The following is a 20169-nucleotide window of genomic DNA, read 5'->3' on the forward strand; positions in this document are numbered from 1 at the left end:
GTAGAGCATATCCTATCCAAAGTCCTTCATACCAGACGGCTAACATTCCAATACAGCGACGCTTTGGTCCATATTGTAGTGGCCACTGGCTAGTACATGCCGAATTGTACGTAAGAGCTGCAACTTTCGTTGATCGATGAGGCATCGGTAGCATACGGTACCGCAGTCTTGTCACACTTTCTGGGTAATGATTCCAAAGACCGGACGAAACAGACAAAAGCAGCATTATTTCCACATACCTCATGATTACTCCGCTAAGATTCAACTGCAACTACTCCTGTGCATAAGCTTCAGAGCCTCAGTTGATATTGGTTCGACATCCGCTAACGCCAAAGGGTTGTGCTGAGTGCTCGTGCATTGATCTTTTCGTTTTTATGTGGTATAGACGTCGGGGCACATTGCGCTGTCGTGGAGATGAAGCGAGATCCAGCAATCTGCGCAGTAGCCGCTTCTCTGAGCAAGACCAAGGGGGAGAATATGGCAACAAACCGTCGACATCACCAGAGCGGAACCAAAGTTGAAACCCCTATTTTCGGTCCACATACTTATGGTCCGTATGCTGGCAGATGGAACCGACGTCCAGTCGCTGCTTTAAAGGATTTCTTTCTCAGTTTCTCACCAGTTTTGTCGAACTTTTTTTTTGGCTTTTTAGCGAGAATTTCGGCAATAAGCATCTTGCATTCCACTTCACCCTGAAGGCTGATGAAGGCCGCTTATATATCTCTACAGGGAGTCTCCTTACCAGGTTCCTGAACATCGCTCTGTACATACGGCACATCAAATAGGTACGAAGGGACCGCTTCGTACCAGGTAACATGATTGTAAAAGCACATAATACGTAGTACAAAACTCTGGTTGCTAAGATCTGCGCGAGTGGCGCTTATCGGCGATTCCGTGGTAGTACTCGTGATTAGTCATTGGCATTCCCACTTGTTGGGGGAGTCGCCCAAGCACCATGATTATCATGCCTTGCCTGGAAAGATGCTGCTGATAGTGGTTGAGGACTTAACAGCTACGCCAGGTTCATATTTAGAGCGGATACGTGATCCCGAGCAGCCGCAATGATTCTAATTGATGTACTCGACTTCACAATATTGCCAACTCGGAGTGGAACAAGATTCTACAATAGTCCTCGATAAGCTGATGATCAGGTACCCACCGATTTTGCCTGAAAACTATCCAAGTTGGCAATAGACCCCCAACCTGCCACGATCTGGTCATGGACCCTTCCAGCACCTCTAACGGAGTCAGCGCTCCGCCTGTTCTGAACTGGGGCCATAAGTATCGAGGTGTACGTACCCTACACCAAACTGAAAGGCCCGTTCAGGTGAGTGCTGACCATGATCTGATATACAGGCAACGGTTGCGGACCTCGAGTTACCACCAGCGCTGTCCACTTCTCCACATGCCTCAATTTCATCCGCCTTGTTGTCTGCCTACGAACACGATTATACCCATCTTACGGTTGTTTCTGAAGAAAACAGAGCCCTTCTGGGATACCTCAGTATACCACGACTGAAGGAATTGCTCAAACAACGTATCACTACCGAAGATGACCCCGTGGAGAAAGCCATGATGAAGTTTAGGCGCAAAGGGAAGAAATACACTGTCATTACAACAGAGACAGAATTAGAAGAGCTAGAGGCGTTCTTCAACGGTGGCCCAGACGGAAAGAGTCCTCAGGATTTCGCTGTTGTCACTGATGGTGGTCGTAAGTTTGTCTTGGGAGTGGTGACGAGATCTGATCTCGAGGAGTTCGTGAAGAGACGACCCGGATGATAGAAATATTCCCAATATCGTCCATGGAATGTTCATGGGATGAGTCTAATTGACTAAGAGGCTTCGGGTGGCTGTCGTGCTGAAGAACGCTGGACTAGCACAGTGACTAGGCATTCCACAATCACGTTCTATTTTGAGGCTGGGACCCCAGCAGAGACAGGAGTACCAACCCAGCACAAAGACATGACACATGGCAAGCATTGTGGTGGTATCGCCGTGGTGCAGACACTCGTGTCGTTGTGAGACGATATGGGAGTACTCATGAAATTGGAGCCATTTCGTGTCTGGATATTGGCAGCTCTAGGGAAAAGAGGAGAAAGGGGTATGCCATCCTGAAGCTCAATGAAACATAAGCAAAGCCCCGACTACAGTCCAGTCCGTAGGTTTGAACCCTAGTATGGCAGATTTATCATCCTCTAGGAATCTTCTAGTAGCAACACCTAGAATGCATACCGTGACTGCATGCGATGCTTGTACTAAAGCGGTTTCATTCCTTCAACATCTAGGCCACAGCCACTTGTTGGTGGGCTTCATATTCAGCCTCTTTCGTGCTATTCCCCAATTCAAATTGCTTCTGCTTCTTCTCATTTTGGCCAGCACCGGTATTTCCGTTGGCATCACCACCCTCCAGAGCCCTTTTCATCTGTTTCCGCATCTGCTTTCGCTCTTGCTTGCTTGGGATCGGCTCGTTCAAACCCAGCACTTTATCTGCCTCCTCCGCGTCTCTCATCATCTCAGCACTGTCCAATCCAAGCAGCTTGACGCATTCAACATGGCTCTTAGACATACTGACTGCCTTGTAGCATGCTTCTCGTCCTGGAATCAACTGTCCTAGCGAAAATTTCGTGTTTCCCCATTTGTTCTCTACGTTCATGGCGTACTTTAGATACTCCATGACAACCTCTCTCCAAGGTGCAAGTCCTCCCCGTGCGAGTGTCCGGAAGGCGCTAGAATTGCTTTCTGCTGCTGTAGCAATCATCCCACCATCGACACCGTACTCTGTCGCAAGCCGGAGTGCCTCGTCCCGATTCTTTACGTCGCCATTCATGAGGCAAGCCACTCCATATTCTCGGCAGACTGATCCGATCATCCGTAATTGATCTCTGATTGCACGTTCCCTTGGACGCATTGGAGTAGTGCGACAATGTACAGTCAAGCCGATGATACCAGTGCCACATAGCTTCCTCACAAGTGACTCGGTCAGCTCTGGCGTTTCCAGTAATCTAATCTTGACTGAAATGCCAATCTCGTAGACCTTTCCAACCTTTTCAACAAGCTCACGCAGTATGGAAGCAAGCAGATCTGGTGTTCGCAATAATGCAGCCCCCATACCACCGGAAGTTGAGAAGGGTTTCGGACAGCCTGCGTTGACATCTATACCCGACACGTCCGCTGCGACCACCTTAGCGGCCTGGACTGCTAGGTCTGGATTGGATGTACCGATCTGATAGATCAACCTCCCTTTCTCGCGCGCTGGATCTATCCTGTACAGGACGTTCTCTTTCTTGAAGCCGAGCATACCCTGCGGAACGTTCGTGATAGGTCGCGCCCATTCTATGCAAGACGTGCGAGGATTGATTTTGCGTGTCGTGCCAATCATCGAGCGGTCGATAGTCTCAGGGCCCCAAACAAGGTCGGCTCCGTAATGAAGAGCAAGTAAGCGGGACGGGAGCTCGCCGCTACGGACCATAGGCGCAAGGACGACTTTGCCCCTATAATCAACACCATTTCGAGGAATTGGGACGTGGGGCACAATGAAATTCGTAGACAGAGGAGGGGTGGTTTTAGAAAGAGCTTCCTGCGAGACTGAAGACATGATACGAGTAATCGAGGTCATGACGGGTTCAGCGAATCGTAGCAAAGATTGCATGGCATGGTGAAAGGTCAGCCAAGGGAGATGCTCATACCCACTTCCACTGTGAAGACTACGTAGTATCTCTCAATGCTACATTCCGGGACATTGGGTGCGCAATTCTGACCGTTTTTGCAGGCGGTTTTGACGTCTGTTGCACCGCGGCGTCATGTGACTTGCTACTTCCATTTTTTTTACTTATCCCCTGCTTGGCGAAAATTTTCCCTGCAGCAAGATTATGACGCTAAATGGCGGCAATGCTATTCTCTATAGGAAGAAGTACCATATTCAGTGACACAAGGGACAAAACGTAAAGCCCACCGTGGAGATCAAGACGAGGATATTTGGACTAACAGGCTAACAAGACTCTGGATAGCAAGCTAAGTGTAAGCGCATGCTGAGTTAGCACTACCCTAGCTTTAGTGTACCTACTGATGATGTACGTGTAACTCACAAAAGAGCCTTCGAGAAGTCAAAGGAACAGGGGCGATGGTTATGTATGGGAGATGGTGTCGTGGTACGGATCAACTTCTCAACAGTGAGCCAAATGCCAAAGCTCAAGGTTTGCCAGCCACTTCAACAGATGGTACAACGGGGCCAGAAGGAGAGACTCAACGGTGCATGGAGAGTACTTGTTGGTACAATCAAGAACGGAAGCAAGGCGCAGCATTCGTAAAACAAAGATCTGCAGAGATGGAACAAATGCAGGAGATGGACGATATATTATGACTGTCGAAGCTGGACTGTTCTCTCGCATCACATGGCATTAGAGGATGCAACCTTAATGCTGCATAGGCTAGAAGAACAGTACAGATTCAAAGAATCAACCTGTTCAGAGTCCTACTCTGTTGCACAATATAGCGAGGCAATCAAGAAAGCCAAGACGCAAATATAATCCTCTCATATTTCTCACTACAACAAAGAATAGAATCTATGAAAGAAATAAGACAGAAGGTTCTGGAAGTGAAGTGAGATGAGAAAAATCCAGCTTCAACTGTAGAAGAATTAGGAAATAAAGCAGAAGACTAGATGAGTGCAATTTGTTTCCTACACAGACTTGGAGAGAAGTATAGTAGTATAAGGCCTTGTTACCATAATCCTCTCCGTACGAGGCAAAGGTAAGAAATGATGCCTGTCAAAACCTAATCAAGACAACATTCTTCTTCGCCTGGAGAGGTAGCAATTCAACATTTCTTCTTTCTTGCTGTCCCAGCAATCTCTGCAAGAGACCACCGCCGGCGTTTTTGCATATCCAGGGGCTTCATAAATGGACCTACGGCCTCTTGCGGCGCTGGCGATATTGTAGCCTGACTCTTTATCGTAAAATGCATTAGGGTGACCAGAAGAAAGGGTCGGTGTGGTTTCATTAACCTCAGTGCCTTGAGCCCTTTGATCGGTGTTATAGGTCTAGACCATGTCTTTGTATCGGGCTCTGGTGTAAGCGTTATAACTTTTCTCTATATCTTGTCTGACACGAAAGTCGCCTGGAAGACGGTAGTCAGCGCAGTAGTGATCTTCTGATGTCGAGGCCCATATAGGTAAGTCATGATGTTTCTGCAATGACTGGAAACTCATACTCTGGCTGACCTATGTAGCGATTCTACAGAACGACTCGATGGAATCACCTTCTTGCTCGGTCACGTGGTGATAGCGATAAGTAGCCGATGGATGGGCCTCTGGGCGCCCAGTCTCATCAATCCCCTTCCCCTTGTCCGGAGCTGCCTCCTATGAAGCTTGAGAGAACACGAGGTAAGCCAGGCTATATAGATCGTAGAATCTGCCCAAAACAGTATCCCCATCCCAGATGCTAAGATCTAATCATCTTGCTACCGGCCTGGCTCAATTACAGTCAAAGCGATTTTCACGCTGCATGACAATTGCATCAACCCCAGCAGCTAAGCTACACCGCACAGCATTGAATTTCACCACCGCAGTTTCCTCCCCCACCCTGGCTCCCCCCACTATCGAAAATTCCTCGCACAACTTGCTCCAACTTAACAATATAGCTTTCTGGCGTACAGACCAAATTTCTCGCCATTTTACATCTTCGTCGACATCGTCAGACAGGATGTCCTACGGCAAGCAACCATCAGAATTCAGTGTCCGCAAGGTCGGCGCTCCCAACACACTCGATTTCCGTGCTTTCATTGAGAAAGATGGCACTCCAGTCTCACCTTTCCATGACGTGCCTTTGTATGCCAATGAGCAGCAGACCGTGTTGAATATGATCGTTGAGATTCCAAGATGGACAAATGCCAAGCTAGAGGTATGTCTGTCACAGGGATGGAGCCCAATCAGTTCAATTTTAGTTTAGGCAGTTGACAGAACTAACCTTGTACTTTACTAGATCTCGAAAGAGGAGTTTCTCAACCCAATAAAACAAGACATCAAGAAGGGCAAGCTCCGCTTCGTTCGCAACTGTTTCCCTCACAAAGGCTATCTCTGGAATTATGGTGCCTTCCCACGAGTAAGCTCTTGTGTCATACTTCACATGTAAGAACCGGCTGATACTATCTATGCAGACATGGGAAGATCCAAACGTCGTTCACCCCGAAACCAAAGCCAAAGGCGACAATGATCCACTTGATGTCTGCGAAATCGGCGAGTTGGTCGGCTACACCGGTCAGATCAAGCAAGTCAAAGTGCTGGGCGTCATGGCACTACTGGATGAAGAAGAGACGGACTGGAAGATCATTGTGATCGATGTCAATGACCCACTGGCGCCAAAGTTGAACGACATCGAGGATGTTGAGAGACACCTTCCCGGGCTGCTCCGAGCAACAAATGAGTGGTTCCGAATCTATAAGATCCCAGATGGAAAGCCAGAGAACCAATTTGCCTTTAGCGGTGAATGCAAGAACAAGAAATACGCTCTGGAAGTGATCCGAGAGTGCAGTGATGCTTGGGAGAGATTGATCACAGGCAAACAACGACCGGGTGACATCAATCTGTAAGTTTGTGCATTCTTGTTACGTATATTGCAAGCACTAACGCCGCCAACAGCGCGAATGTCCTCAACGAATCATCTCCAGACCACGTTGATCCAGCACAGCTCAAAAACATTCCTCGGGGGGACAGCCAGCCACCAGCAACGATTGATGGCAGCGTTGACAAGTGGTTCTTCATCTCTGGCGCTGCTGTCTAAGCATCTCATATTGCCACTGCCAACATAAACCAATCACAAGGCCAATACATAGGGTTCCTACATCAAAGCGTTCTTCAATCAACATCATCAGCCGCCTAAGGCGTCTGCTTTCTCTTCTACAGATAGATTCGAGAACCATGTATCCCGAAACACTATCCTACCCTAAAGACTGATTGCGAGCGATCTCTAATTGTGCTTAACATGGTTCGTTCGTCATTGCATCTTGCGGACCTCCGAAGAAAAACTGTTATGGAACTCCGGGTCACATACACCCCTCACCTGATATACATACTACAGTGCAGCACACCTCAAGCCATCTTCTCTCGCACAGGCTCTGTGTCTCTGATGCCAGGCCCAATTCTGTTCGCCCCAGAATCGTGATATTTACCCCCTCTTAAACATTTTACTCGATCTTGAATATTCGATCATATCGGACAGATCTTATACAATGCTGTGATCAGGGCTTTCTTTGTATCTGTCTTGTCAATTTCGTTTTCACATTTTATCTCATCATGCATTGTTACACAATTGTGATCCCTGCGTGCCGGTACTGAGGAGAGCACTTGCTCATTGGTATCGGTTTTCATGTTTGTCTCCTTATACACATTTTATGACTTCCTTGCTCAAGCATTAAGACTTGAAAACGACATATCCATCTATCTGATGCCAAAGCGAGCGCCCTGATGATGATGATTTAAGTCATCATTCTTGTCTGGTCGTGCTGCTGATGTTCAGCCAAGGCGGATCATCTCCAATAGTGAAGAGTTCAGCATGGGCACACTGCTCTTCTTATTTCAGACTATTGTGGCAAGTGCTCTGTATGGACAGACTACCTGACGTGATATGATGTTTGAAGACCTATTTCCTTCCAAACCATGTCATCCACTGACGTTCATTGTTAATAGCATTCTACAAGATCTACCTTCCGCAATCAGTCTAGCTTGCATTTTATTTTCCTCAGATTGGAAGCCGAATAGCCGATCTCCGCTTTTAATCGTCGAATTGGCGATGTCATTGTACATATCGTTCTGCTTTGCCCCCCTCTGTTCGATCATTCCTTTTTTCCTTCCTAAGCTTATCATTTTATTTTAATATTCATCCTCGGCTATTGTTATTGGATATTTCGTTAATCCTTGCGTAGAGCGAAACCAGTTTGTCTCGAATCATCTACTGTTGGCAAGCGTGTGACTTCACATTGAGGGGTGATTTCGATTGACTTCGCCTTACGAACTTGACGTCGAATAATCTAATTCTTTCCCATCTATACTATAAGTGCTTGGTCGGAAATGTCTATCCGTGCGAAGAACACCGAAGCTGGAGTAGCAGTTGCAGAGCCGATGCCGACGGAAGGATCACAAACAGCGCCATCAATATGCTCGCACGATGATATCTCTACCTCGTCCTCGGAAAGTCCCCCAGAAGAAAATGATGGCGCCGTACTGGAGAAGAAGGAAAGTGAGACGCCCTCGCAGTCGGAACAGCTAGGAAAGGCTCGCATCGCAGTCATCATGCTATCTCTGTGCATTGCACTCTTCCTTGCCGCTCTGGATATGACAATCATAACTACTGCGTTACCAGCAATCGCTGGGCATTTTTCGGCCTCGACCTCTGGATACACATGGGTTGGATCTGCATATCTGTTGGCATGTGCGGCGTCTGTACCATTATGGGGGAAACTGAGTGATATATGGGGTCGCAAATCTGTGATCCTGCTGGCCAATGTGATATTCCTTGTTGGATCAGTTTTGTGCGGTGTCTCTGTCACCCTGGGGATGTTGATTGGTGGTCGAGTGATTCAGGGAGTTGGGGGTGGTGGCTTGATTATCTTGGTCAACATTGTCATCTCGGATCTCTTCTCCATGCGGGAACGTGCCAAGTATTTCGGTATTGTGGGCATGACTTGGGCTCTGGCGTCTGCTGTGGGACCAGTTGTAGGTGGAGTATTCACAGAAAAAGTCTCATGGAGGTGGTGTGTAAGTACTCTCCAAGATCTTTCTGCCCAAGCCCTTAGCTGACCTCTTCATCCAGTTCTATATCAACCTTCCTCTTGACGGCTTTGCATTCCTCATGCTTTTCTTCTTCCTCAAACTCCAACATGCACGGACACCTTTTATCGCTGGCATCAAGTCCATTGATTGGGTCGGCGTCGTCACCATCGTCGGCGGCGTAGTAATGTTCCTTTTCGGTCTGGAATCTGGGGGAGTCACCCATCCCTGGGCCTCAGCCTACACTCTCTGCCTCCTCATCTTCGGCATCCTAACCCTCTGCCTCTTCTTCGTGAACGAATGGAAATTCGCCAAATACCCCATCATGCCGCTCTACCTTTTCAACAACCGCAGTGCCTGCGCATCCTTCGCCTCCGCCTTCCTGCAAGGCTTCGTCTTTATCTCCGGCTCCTACTTCCTGCCCTTGTACTTCCATCCAAACCGTCCTCTCCGCCACCCCTCTACTCTCCGGGGTTTATATCTTTCCCTACGCCATCAGTCTCTCCATCCAGTCCGCCTTCGTCGGCGTCTTTATCAAGAAAACTGGCCGCTACCGCGAACCCATCTGGTTCGGCTTCGTCTGCATGACGCTCGGATTCGGCCTGTTCATCGACCTCGACCCCACCCCCAACTGGGCCAAGATCGTCATCTACCAAATCATCGCCGGAATCGGCGTCGGACCGAACTTTCAGAGTCCGTTGATCGCGCTGCAATCGACCATAAAACCCCAAGACATCGCGGTGGCAACCGGCACCTTCGGCTTCATCCGCCAGCTCTCCACCTCCCTCTCCGTCGTCTTGGGAGGCGTCCTACCTCGCCTCTGTCCTGCCCGGCAACGTGGTCGAGCGGCTCGGCGCCTCCTCGTCGGGCTCGAATGCCGAGTACCTGAAGACGCTGCCCCCGGATCAGAAGGCCATCGTCAACATCGCATACACGGCCAGTCTGCAGAAGATGTGGATCTTCTACACCGCGATCAGCGGGCTGGCGATCCTGGTCAGCTTGCTGATCGGCAAGAAGGTGCTCAGCAAGACGCATGAGCAGACGGTGACGGGGCTGCAGGAGCAGGAGCGCGCGAGGGTGGAGCGCGCCGAGGAGAGGAGGGCGAGGAAGGAGTTCAAGGAGGCGAGCAGGAGGAGTGGCGAGGCCAAGGGCAGCGAGGTGTGAGGTGCGAGATGCTTCGTCCGCCTTCCGGGTTCGGGTATCTCTGTATATTGCAGTAAAGGGATCTAGCGATGGGGTTCGGTCGAGTTCAGATGTGTATATATATATATATATATATATTGTCTTGTAAATACTCAAAGGCTTGTAAATACTCAAATGCTTTGAATGATGACATATTGGACATCAACCAACCCCCCTCCTTGACCCGCTGAATGGTTGGGGAGTGCCATTATATTCCAGTCAGAAGGACAAGAGGAAGGAGAAGGCCAAGCAAGCAAGCAAGCATGGGTAACAACAGCACTGATCAGTACAAAACCAATCATTCTACCAAACGTAGAGCCGAATTTTTATTCGTATTCTATTGATTCTATCCATATTTCCGACCCCAACGCTATGGTCTATTGCTTATACAAAGAAGCTCGCCCAATCATCAACCTGGTTTTCTTTCAAGTCTTTTGACATTGGAAAGTCTTGACGTCTGAATCGCGCGTGGGCTTTTCTTCATCCAATGCGTTCCCAGGCTGCCGCGGATACGGGCACGGACTGTCCAAGGAGTGAGGCTGGCACAATGGTTCCCGTTGTCGTCGTCGAATGGCCTTGGTTTAGAGTGGTGATGGCGGGTTGCGACGAGCACCAAGGATTTCAGACCGGGCAGTCCCAACCCTAGAATCCAAGTCTGTCTGTTCCCAAGTCGTGTTGGCAAAGAAGGCTGTCGGTCGGACCAAGCGTGAGTCATCCTTTGTCACAAAGCACGATGTGATGTGCGCAGCGGCGGCGCATTAGGTATCCCACACCTCAATCCGTGAGCTCGGTCACGGTTGCTTCTGCTTCCTTCATAGCCACCTCGTCGCCGCATTCAAGTTTCTGGAAGAGTAGTTCCTCAACCATCTTCTGCCCCTCTGCTTCCCTCTTCTCTAGCTCCTTCTTGCTCTCCGCATCCTCGTCCCCAGCAACCCTCTCATCGAGCTTGACCTTCATCTGTCCCATGATATGGATCTGCTCTTCAATGGTGCCTTTGGTGACCAGTCTCACGACCTCCACTTCCTTGACTTGACCGATCCGGTGCGCACGATTCTCAGCTTGAATATCATCTTGAGGGTTGAAGCCTGAGTCGAAGATGATTACTTTATTAGCTTTGGCAAGATTGATGCCCGCACCACCGGCTCTGGTAGACAGCATAAATACCGGGATCGTGCTTCCTTCGTCGCAATACTCGTTGATCATCTCTTGTCGTTCCTCGACTTTGGTACTGCCGTCAAGACGGAAAAACTCCATGTGGATGGTCTGCAGCACCAACTCCAAGATGTCCATCACCATCACGAATTGGGAGAATATGAGGATTCGATGACCCTCGTCCGTGAAGCGTTTGAGCAATTCGACCAACTTCTCGACTTTGCCCGAGATCATCCACTCATCGTTTCTGAGCATGAATTTGTTGAGAGCAGCACTCTTTGCGCAAAGCTGATGGATTTCCATGTCGGAATAAGCTATCAGCTCCTGATAGATGAGGTTCGGGTTCGAGTGTGCCCACTGCTCGTCCTTCAAACAAGCCTTGGAGATCTGGCGCAACGTCTTCTCCGTGTAGATGCGGCGGAAAAGGAATGGATGAATGGCAGCCTGTCTGAGTTTCATGAGAATATTGGCCGAATCCTTTGCACTCATTTGTTCCCCAGCAGCTCGTCGATCCATCACATCTTTTGCTCTCTCCTGTTGTTCACTGTAGATGCTTTGTTGCACTTCGGTCATGCTGCAATATTCTACGCGACTAATTTTTTTGGGTAGATCCTTCAATACTTGATGCTTCTTACGGCGTAGGATGAATGGTGTAAGCATCGACCGGGCTCGATTGATGCGCTGTGCTGATAAAAGAGCTTCATGGTTTGTGTCGGTGGTCTTGACCTTGTGATCAAAGATGACCTGCAGGTCGCTTTTCTTGTCTTTGAAGATGTTTGGCATCAAGAAGGCAAGAAGTGAGATCAATTCCTGGAGATTGTTCTGCAAAGGTGTGCCAGTAAGCAGCAGTCGGAATCGCGACTTGATCTTGATGAATTTCTCGTAAAGTAGAGAGGTGCTGTTTCGTAGAAAATGCCCTTCATCATATATCGTACAACAGAAACCAAAAGTCCGGAGGAACGGGTAATCTTCCTTTGACTTCGCGAGTGTATAGGTCGTGATGACAACATTTATGTTGGCCCTTTCTTGTTCGATCTGATCTCGGATTACAACACGCTCACTTAGAGCTCCATACAAAGGTCGCACGACAAGACTGGGGCAAAAGCTCTGGAATTCTGTCAACCAGTTCTCAAGCGTTGAGCTTGGCACAACCACGAGATGAGGTCCTTGTTCACCAATCTCGGACAGATGGGCGAGGAACGCGATAACCTGACACGTCTTCCCAAGACCCATATCATCAGCCAATATTCCACTCATGCCATTCTTAAACAGCAGATGCAGCCAGTTGATGCCAACTACCTGGTAGTCTTTCATTTGCCGGTCGTTATTCATGATAGATGGCTGTGATATGAAGTTGGAGCGGCGTTTCTTCTCCGGGGTCTCCTCGCTCAGCTCGCTCAAAGGAGTCCCAATGCCAGAATCGTGGTTCGACTGAGATTCTTTTAGCGCCACCAAATTGAGCTCGCCTTCTTTCGCGCCGAAAATATCAATACCCCACGTTTTCATCTCAGCAGCAAGTGGTTGGCCCGCTATCTCACATTGTTTAACAAGACTGTCAACCGCCTCATAGCCGCTCAACATGTCTGCGCACTTGTCGACAATCTTTTCACCAATCGGCCGCGCACGACTCTTGCCTTTGATAGGCTTCGCATTCTCAGCAGGGATGGACCGGACCCCGTTCAATGACTTGAATGGCCGCTTAGATAGGATGTAATTTGCAGTCGCGGGAGTAATGGCTGCAATGTCGGCAAGATCAGCACAGGAGCATTTATTGAAGTACGAGAGAAGTCGAGTCTGGAGGTCCTCGTCGTCCGAAGAAGATTCGGCATCCGCTGCTTCGTCTGAGTCGCTTGATTCCGCCACCCTTGCCGGTTTGCGTGCTAGTGGTTGCAGCTTCGGCTTCAACTCGGCTGGCGAAGATGAGCGAGGTCGAGGGCCACGTACAAGCTTCCTCATTCTTTTCGCTGGCTGCCCTGATATCTTCGGAACGAGTTTGTTCTCCTGCGAACCACTCGCTAAAGAAGGTGGAGCCTTTGAATTTTGAGTCGAACCGCCAAACTTCTCCCACATCGACTTTGCCGGCGCTTTGATCTCTTGTCTCATTTTGGGCGCCGCAGGAGTTGGGCGCAGTTCGTCTTCCGAAGTCAGATCAACGACCTTCCCAGCCCCAGGTGTGCGAATCTTATCCCGACGTTCGTTAAGCCCAGCAAGATAGTCAACAGCATCGTCATGGTTACCACCTTTAGCCAGCAGCGCCTGGTGACAGTCTCGAACGGAATTGTTGTGTAGGACCACCCTCATCCTCTCAACCTTTCTGCGCTCCTGAGGATCGTCGATATCGCTTAGAGACATGTCTGGCTCAGAACTTTGAACTGGTACAGCCCGGGAGGGTGCAACCTGACGGATCACCTTGGGAGGTAGTTTGCGAATGGATCCATATGCTGAAGACATAGTGTCAGAGGAGGACTTCGTAAAAGCACCCCCTGTGACAATGGTCTTGGTAGAGGTAGCATTTCTGTTCCGGGAATCGTATACCGAACCCTGTAAGCCTTGCGATCTGCCAGAAGTAGCCGGATTGTAGTATGCTCCAGCTGTGACAGATTTGATGTCCTTTGTAGGCTTCTTGGCCTGAGGTGATTCGGCAATTCGTTCTTCATGCCGACGTATGAATTTGGCAGGCTTGATGTCGTTCTTGCGCCTCAGCTGAGACTCATCTTCGTCAGAGGTTCCTCCCATGTATCGCGGGCCTGCATCATCATCGCTAAGATCGATGACTGCTGTACAAGCCTGCGGAGGAGCTTTGACCACTCCGTTCGGTATTCGAAAAGCTGTTCCTGCAGGTGCCATAGCACTCGACAATAACCCACCTGCTCTCTTCACAGGAGTGGGTGCGGGTGATGACGCTGCTACCTGAACCACCGAGCGACTAGGGGTTGGGCTCGAATTCTGTTCGCTTCGATCAATGATTTGGGTGGGTTGGGTATAGCCATTGTTGTTGGTGGAATGTAATGGAAGAGTGGCAACGGTCTCATATACTGGAGTCTCGCTCGGTGGACTGTATGGTTCGCTCTCGCCGTCAGAAGTCAAGTCAATAGGCTCATCGCTGAACTTCTGTCGCTTAGCTGGAGACTCTTCGAGTGAATCCATGATCTCAGGACTTGTCACTCAAGGGCGTGGGAATATCATCGTCGGCAGTATACCAAGGAGTTGAGCCGGATAGACAGATGACGAAGATTATGAAATGCAGAGGCCAAGTATTATCACAAGGAGCTTTTGGCCCTGGTACTTAGCTCGAAAGATCGAGAGGAGGCAAGAATTGTCTATTGGTAGCCGACAATCTAAGTTACATAGTATGTCTAAACCGCCTACGCGCGACGCGTCGATTAATGAAACAAAGTAGCCCAAGGAGAGGTAAAACACGCTCCGCCCTCACCCCCAACATCCACCCGCCAGACGACCTTTTTGGCCACTACCTCATTCCTTCCAACACAACATACCCGGTCACCCGTACCATATGATTCGTGGGTGAGCGTCGAGCGGCTCTGCCTCAGGTCCATCGCCACTGTTGCGTTGACCCTCACGGCTGATCAGAGGAGCAAAATATGCTGATATGCTGATAAGTATGCTAATATGCTTGCTGTTGACTTGTCACACCCTACAGTCTCGGAGTATCTTTTCAACCTCCCAGTACTAGCTGCGCTGCAAGTTCGAGATGTAAGTAATCTTGCTCATTGCGCTCATGATTTAACTACTTATGCACGCCGTCAAAACGCCCCGTCAGACATTTCCGAATGGCTGTCATATATCTCTCCCCCATTGATGGCCCAAGTTGCGGTACACACATGTTCAAAAGCCAATCCCTGAAGGCGAAGCCGGACTCCTTCTCGATGCAGGTCGCGGAGCTGCATCCATATCCAATCTCCAGCAGCACTGTGTCAAGACTGTAATGTCGTAGGATACATGGAATCGAGCAACAGACACGCCAGCGTCACTTTGCACGTCCAGATGGCGATGTATGTCGACTTCGGGCTCGACTGCGCCCTGCGGTTCCGAGGCTGTCTGGTCATCTGGGCGAGATAAAGCAAAGCCAGTAAAATATGGGTCTTTGTGAGAGGCCGGGGTCGATCGCTCTGGGGGTATCCCAGTATCGGTTTCTCTGAAGAAGAGGATGTTATGCGAATTTGTACTTTGATGGAGCAATCCACTACTGAGGAAATCGTATACACACTCAGCCAAGGACGGGGCAAGTTCGAAGTGTTGTCCAAGGTACGGGTATGGTTTCTCCTTTGTCAAAAATTGATACAATTTCTGGGGGACGCGGGCGTGCTGTTGTTCGTGCCCACGAGGGAATTTGATACACAAGCCCGTATCTCGGCCTCTCATTATCTTCTAAGTATCCACGACAATCAAGTTGCGCTCGCGGCTCCTGCTGTAGCATTCTGGCTAGTGCCTCGATGCGAAATTGCAATTCGGATTTGAAACACTCGTGACATTCAGAGGGTTGAATGTACGCCATTCAATCAGTGTGTTAAGATACAGACCGCCGCCACGGCTAGTGGACGGTAATTGTGCCCATGTTCTTCGTTTGCGAATGTCATTTGAAAGGTTAGAACGGCGTCAGAGCTGATGAACGTCAATGCACAGACTCTTATCTAGTTGAGGACGCCTCGCCGGTCCGAATGTCAAAGATTTGGCGGCTTCTCGGTCGCTGCCAGCCAGAAAAGCTGTTGTCCTGTTTCCCACATCTTGAAGAAAAGGGCGTTCCGCTCCGACAGCTGCCCTCTGCAACAACCGCACTCCTTCATGTTCTTCTTCCGTGAATGTCCGAGCAAATGTCTCAGCGGTGACTGCAGTAGGAAGAGATAGGCGTTCATTGACGGGGCAAAACTGATAAAGAACGTCGTTCAAGATCGTGAGCTGGCTGACTAGATTGGCAAATCGCGCATGATCATGAATAGCCCAGCGCATACGGCGTGCAATAGAACAGCTCGTCTGAACCTTCTGGGCGAAGTTTGCTTCTCTATCGACCTCACGAGCTCAAATCTAGGGCTCTACTAGGGTGGTATCTCCAGATCTCTCTAATCCGTAGCGTGCAACGATCTACTCGGCATCACCTACCAAGGCCCGTATCTGGACAACTGTGGCGATGATAGTCTCTCGTACCGGATCTGACACTCGGTCTGAGATGATGCCAGGGCCATAGATGTCTAAACTCTGACCCCAGACTAGAAATCGTGTTTGCTGATATTTCAATAAGACGACCTGGGTAACGGCGTCTTTTCCTGCGGCTCGAAGATCAGAAATTGTGGAATAACCCAGGACGCAGCCGCTGAAGACCTGCGCTGAAAAAGAGTGATGGCGGCAAAGGCAAAGCCGACTAGATTAATGGGATCCATATTCAGGTATTATCAAGCCTTCTCTGTGGAATCCCAGCCAGCGAAAAAACAGATGTCGCTGTGTGGGAAGGTTGCAAGAGATGGGAAACGTGAAGGGCCCAGGCGCGAAGCAATCGAAATACGCCAGCTTCCAACACATATTAACCAATTCTCCGGCACATTCAACTGCAGGCTCAATGAACTTTTGAGTCGAGACGGATATTAGGCACATGATGAGCCGCAGCAATAGCAAAGACGCGGTGCCGCATCCCGGGATTGTATGTGATCATTTTTGATATCGCAAATTGCCACGGAAGATCAAGACCCTCAACAAGCTGGACAATCTGTATGTATACTGGTCAAGGCCAATTAGAGAAGGAACGTGAGACATTTGAGCAAGCCCAGGGAGAAGTGAGTGTTAACAATCACTTGTAAGAATTCTGTCCGAGTTGTAAACCCTGGTTTCCTGAACCAGTAAACGTAGCCGTTATACTATGGCGGGCCATCTAGGTTACGATAAGATGAGACCAGATTATATCGAATAATGGGACCAAAGCGAATGCTAGCATATGCTGCTGTCATTCCTTTTGCGTGAGTCAGGGGTTGCGGAGGGAATTATAGTCGATCCGTAGGGAAATCCTCGACCAAAAAAGCACTCAGAACGATAGATTTAGAGACTTGAAACGGGTGAAGACGAATATCAACCTGAGCGCCGGGCCAACGCGGGCCAAATCAGGGACAAAGAAGTCTTCGACGGAACAATCGCCAATATCAATACTGTAGTAGTACTGTACTAGCAGCTTGGCGCATTACCTCTTTCAACAAGTACAAACATCTCTTCAACAGGTCATGAAATACAGGTTCATCCTTGGACGAGTACTTTCGATCTGATATTCATGTAAGTAGCCAACCATTTCGCGGATGCCTTGTAGCACTGAAAGCAAGGATCTGACTGAGAAGAGCTGTAAGAATTTAAATGTACACCATATTTTAAGTATATTTAAATATACTTTATCTACAACTAGTGAAAGCAGGTTTTACTTTGCTTGACTCACGAAGTGGATATCCAGCTCCCTACAAATTCAACATCACGGGCGGTCATCAGTCTCATATTACAAAGTGTGACATGAATTTACATATTAGCTTCCACGTCTATTGGGATTGAGAAATCTCTGAATTCGAGCTGCTGCCCCCCCAGACATGCTACAGAGTTGTTAGACCGGAACGATAATAAAATCTGACAAAAAGTGCTGCCATCAATCACACCTTGCCCACCCCTGCTTCTCCTCCCTCGGATAACTCTTGATACCTCTCGAAGCTGCCCACCTTGCCCAGAGGATTGCAGCAATTCACTGCGTGCGAAAATGACATCTCGGCGAATTACCTCGCAGGAGAAGACTCCACTGGAGAGGGACGCGGGCAGCTCAGCCAAATCGGACATTGCACCAGCTGTGCCTGCGTGAGCATCTTCTTCAGATCCAGACGTTGTCGGAGGTCGCACTGATATTCGTCCACAGACTGGTTGTCTACAAGCTCTTGGGCTTTACGCTGGGAATGGTAGTAGTGCCGATCGGTACCTATTTCGCTACGGTCGACTTATTCTTCAGAGGTAGATCAAGATCACTACTAGCGGAACTAAACCTGATTAAAATGCTGTACAGGCAATGCCACTTACGCAGGAGGGTTGGCGGCTTTTATGGCCAATGTCGTGTTGATAGCCTACGTGATTGTTGCGATGAAGGAAGATCAAAGCGAGAAAATGGAGGCGGAGCAGAAAGCGAAAAAGGCTCAATGAACAGCTTACTTGCTTCTTCAAGGTCTACTCATTGTCCATGCTCCAATGTGACAACATCTCGATACCAGAGATTGCGACCTTCAACCCAAGCAGCTTTCAATATTAGCCATCTCGAAACGTAAAATGCATCGGCAGCAAGCTTTGCCAGCCACGTACAAAATGCCATGTGTGATCCGCTCATCATGCATTATTCATGCCATTGTCCCTCCAAGACACGCCACTCGTGAAGCTCAACATGAAGGCCATCTCGCGGCTCGCTAATCCGGAACGCCTGCGCCCAACTTTCGAGTGCAATCGAAGAACGCCGATTCCAAGTCGTCGGCCCTGTTTTAGACCGATCCAGTTCATGGAGATCTCCCCTTCCTGCTAAAACGACGCTTCAACCAACTCTGGCGCTTCGGCGGAGTCGGGCGAGAGCCAGCATCAGATCCAGTATCGAGCTTGATGGGCGCTGACGGAGGTGAAAGTGCCTCCTTTCGAAGCACAGCCGGTTTTTGAGTTTGATGATTGCTGCCACCTCCATTCATGTACTCGGTTCCCCCATACGGAGCTTGCGGACGTCCATTCGCACCTTTCCAGAAAGAATGTTCGCTGCTGTAGACTGGGGAAACAGGAGAGTATGGACCATTGGAGTAGCCAATAGCCTGGTTGTTGTCACTTGGGTATTCCTCTGGTTTTGTGGGAAAGCGGTCCACGGAACTGTTTTGAGAGCTAGGATCTGTAGAATTGCCTCTGGTATCGGTACCATAGCTGCCCTCGCCCGTGGTGAATGTGTCATAAGACGGTTGGTGGCCATGTGAAGGATAGATGTTCTCCGGACTTGAGGCCGACATCATGTGTGAAGATCCGTGTCGCATAGGGCGAGGTGGATAGCTGTGTCGTGGATCTTGGCCTTCGTAGTAGTCCTCGGCAACGCTCTCTGGTCTTGGCCCATAGCTACGCCCATTCTGATAGTAACCGCCCGGTTGTTGCGAACGACCATTTTTATTGCCGCCGTTGCCTGCAATTAGCAGTCAGATAATCCTTGGATATTTGCAAAGTGTTTCAAATGTAGCATACCTCCAAAATAGCTGCTTCGCCGGCTGGCTACGTTATATGTCGCCTGAGATACTGCGCAACATTTAGCATTGATCTTCCTCGATCTTGAGACAACGGCATACCCGGTCTGCTGGGAATAGATCTCCTGGAATTGTATGTGCCTTCAACTGCAGCTTCGAAAGAGCGAATAGTATCTAGAGGACGCTCCATGCGACTGCGGGTAGGATTCGATAGGTCCGGGTCAGCTGTGACAAAAGGTGGTGAGTCTCTTAATTTCACAGTAGGACAAGTTCTGACAAACCAATAACATTTCCTTGAGCATCCTTCCATGTAATTTTGCGAATATTGTCGAGGTTCGATTCTTCCAAAGCAACAGCAGCTACCAGAGGTCAGTGCAGCGCTGAAATGAGCTGGTGAGCAAGGAACTCACCAGGTTGAGCCTCATTCATGGCCATAGACGGGTCTGCTTTGGTATAGAGTCTCTTCTTGTCCTTGTGGGATTCTGTCAATTCCAGTTTCGGGCTAGAACCACTGCTTCGTCTGGATCTCTTGGATTCAAAGCTCAGCACAGACTTTGGGCGTGGCCGTGTCTCTGTCATGTTGCTGTCGGTCATCCTGTGTGCTCTGCGCAAATTGTGGGGTGGAACGAGGCAGATAGATGGGTTTTCACAGCAGTGAGATATGCCTTGGAGACCACTATGAGAATGAAAGAAGGAGTATCTGAAGTTTGGAGTCAGATTGTGACTGTGAACCTGCAGCAATCAATGGAGCTTGGACTGTAATCTTTATGCCCCCGGATTGATCAATGGCGGAAAGGTGTTTCATTAAAGGTGTGAGAAGAATAGATATAACGAACGGCAGGCCGG

At 49.2% G+C, this 20169-nt stretch overlaps 7 protein-coding genes across 7 annotated transcripts; 4 read left to right on the forward strand and 3 right to left on the reverse strand.

Annotated features, from left to right (window-relative positions):
• Positions 1-1219: 1219 nt before the first annotated feature.
• EPUS_04672 (uncharacterized protein) lies at positions 1220-1779 on the forward strand (the record flags this gene model as incomplete). Its single annotated transcript, XM_007807609.1, has 2 exons — positions 1220-1291; positions 1357-1779. 2 exons carry the CDS (start codon positions 1220-1222, stop codon positions 1777-1779), a joined length of 495 nt encoding a protein of 164 aa, XP_007805800.1.
• Positions 1780-2281: 502 nt separating this feature from the next.
• On the reverse strand, positions 2282-3595 carry EPUS_04673 (uncharacterized protein; the record flags this gene model as incomplete). The annotated part of the gene is made up of 1 exon (XM_007807610.1): positions 2282-3595. One exon carries the CDS (start codon positions 3593-3595, stop codon positions 2282-2284), a length of 1314 nt encoding a protein of 437 aa, XP_007805801.1.
• Positions 3596-5699: 2104 nt separating this feature from the next.
• On the forward strand, positions 5700-6776 carry EPUS_04674 (Inorganic pyrophosphatase; the record flags this gene model as incomplete). The annotated part of the gene is made up of 4 exons (XM_007807611.1): positions 5700-5897; positions 5979-6098; positions 6154-6581; positions 6635-6776. 4 exons carry the CDS (start codon positions 5700-5702, stop codon positions 6774-6776), a joined length of 888 nt encoding a protein of 295 aa, XP_007805802.1.
• A 1286-nt stretch (positions 6777-8062) lies between these two features.
• On the forward strand, positions 8063-9925 carry EPUS_04675 (uncharacterized protein; the record flags this gene model as incomplete). Its single annotated transcript, XM_007807612.1, has 4 exons — positions 8063-8749; positions 8805-9187; positions 9261-9567; positions 9608-9925. The coding sequence occupies 4 exons, from the start codon at positions 8063-8065 to the stop codon at positions 9923-9925; spliced, it is 1695 nt and encodes a 564-aa protein (XP_007805803.1).
• Positions 9926-10717: 792 nt separating this feature from the next.
• Positions 10718-14242, reverse strand: EPUS_04676 (uncharacterized protein; the record flags this gene model as incomplete). The annotated part of the gene is made up of 1 exon (XM_007807613.1): positions 10718-14242. One exon carries the CDS (start codon positions 14240-14242, stop codon positions 10718-10720), a length of 3525 nt encoding a protein of 1174 aa, XP_007805804.1.
• Positions 14243-17834: 3592 nt separating this feature from the next.
• On the forward strand, positions 17835-18265 carry EPUS_04677 (Vacuolar ATPase assembly integral membrane protein VMA21; the record flags this gene model as incomplete). The annotated part of the gene is made up of 3 exons (XM_007807614.1): positions 17835-17929; positions 17988-18079; positions 18132-18265. 3 exons carry the CDS (start codon positions 17835-17837, stop codon positions 18263-18265), a joined length of 321 nt encoding a protein of 106 aa, XP_007805805.1.
• Positions 18266-18609: 344 nt separating this feature from the next.
• Positions 18610-19917, reverse strand: EPUS_04678 (uncharacterized protein; the record flags this gene model as incomplete). The annotated part of the gene is made up of 5 exons (XM_007807615.1): positions 18610-19265; positions 19325-19375; positions 19426-19548; positions 19605-19682; positions 19734-19917. 5 exons carry the CDS (start codon positions 19915-19917, stop codon positions 18610-18612), a joined length of 1092 nt encoding a protein of 363 aa, XP_007805806.1.
• Positions 19918-20169: the final 252 nt, after the last annotated feature.

The sequence above is a fragment of the Endocarpon pusillum genome (assembly GCF_000464535.1).
Source record: "Endocarpon pusillum Z07020 unplaced genomic scaffold scaffold7164, whole genome shotgun sequence".
NCBI lineage: Eukaryota > Fungi > Ascomycota > Eurotiomycetes > Verrucariales > Verrucariaceae > Endocarpon > Endocarpon pusillum.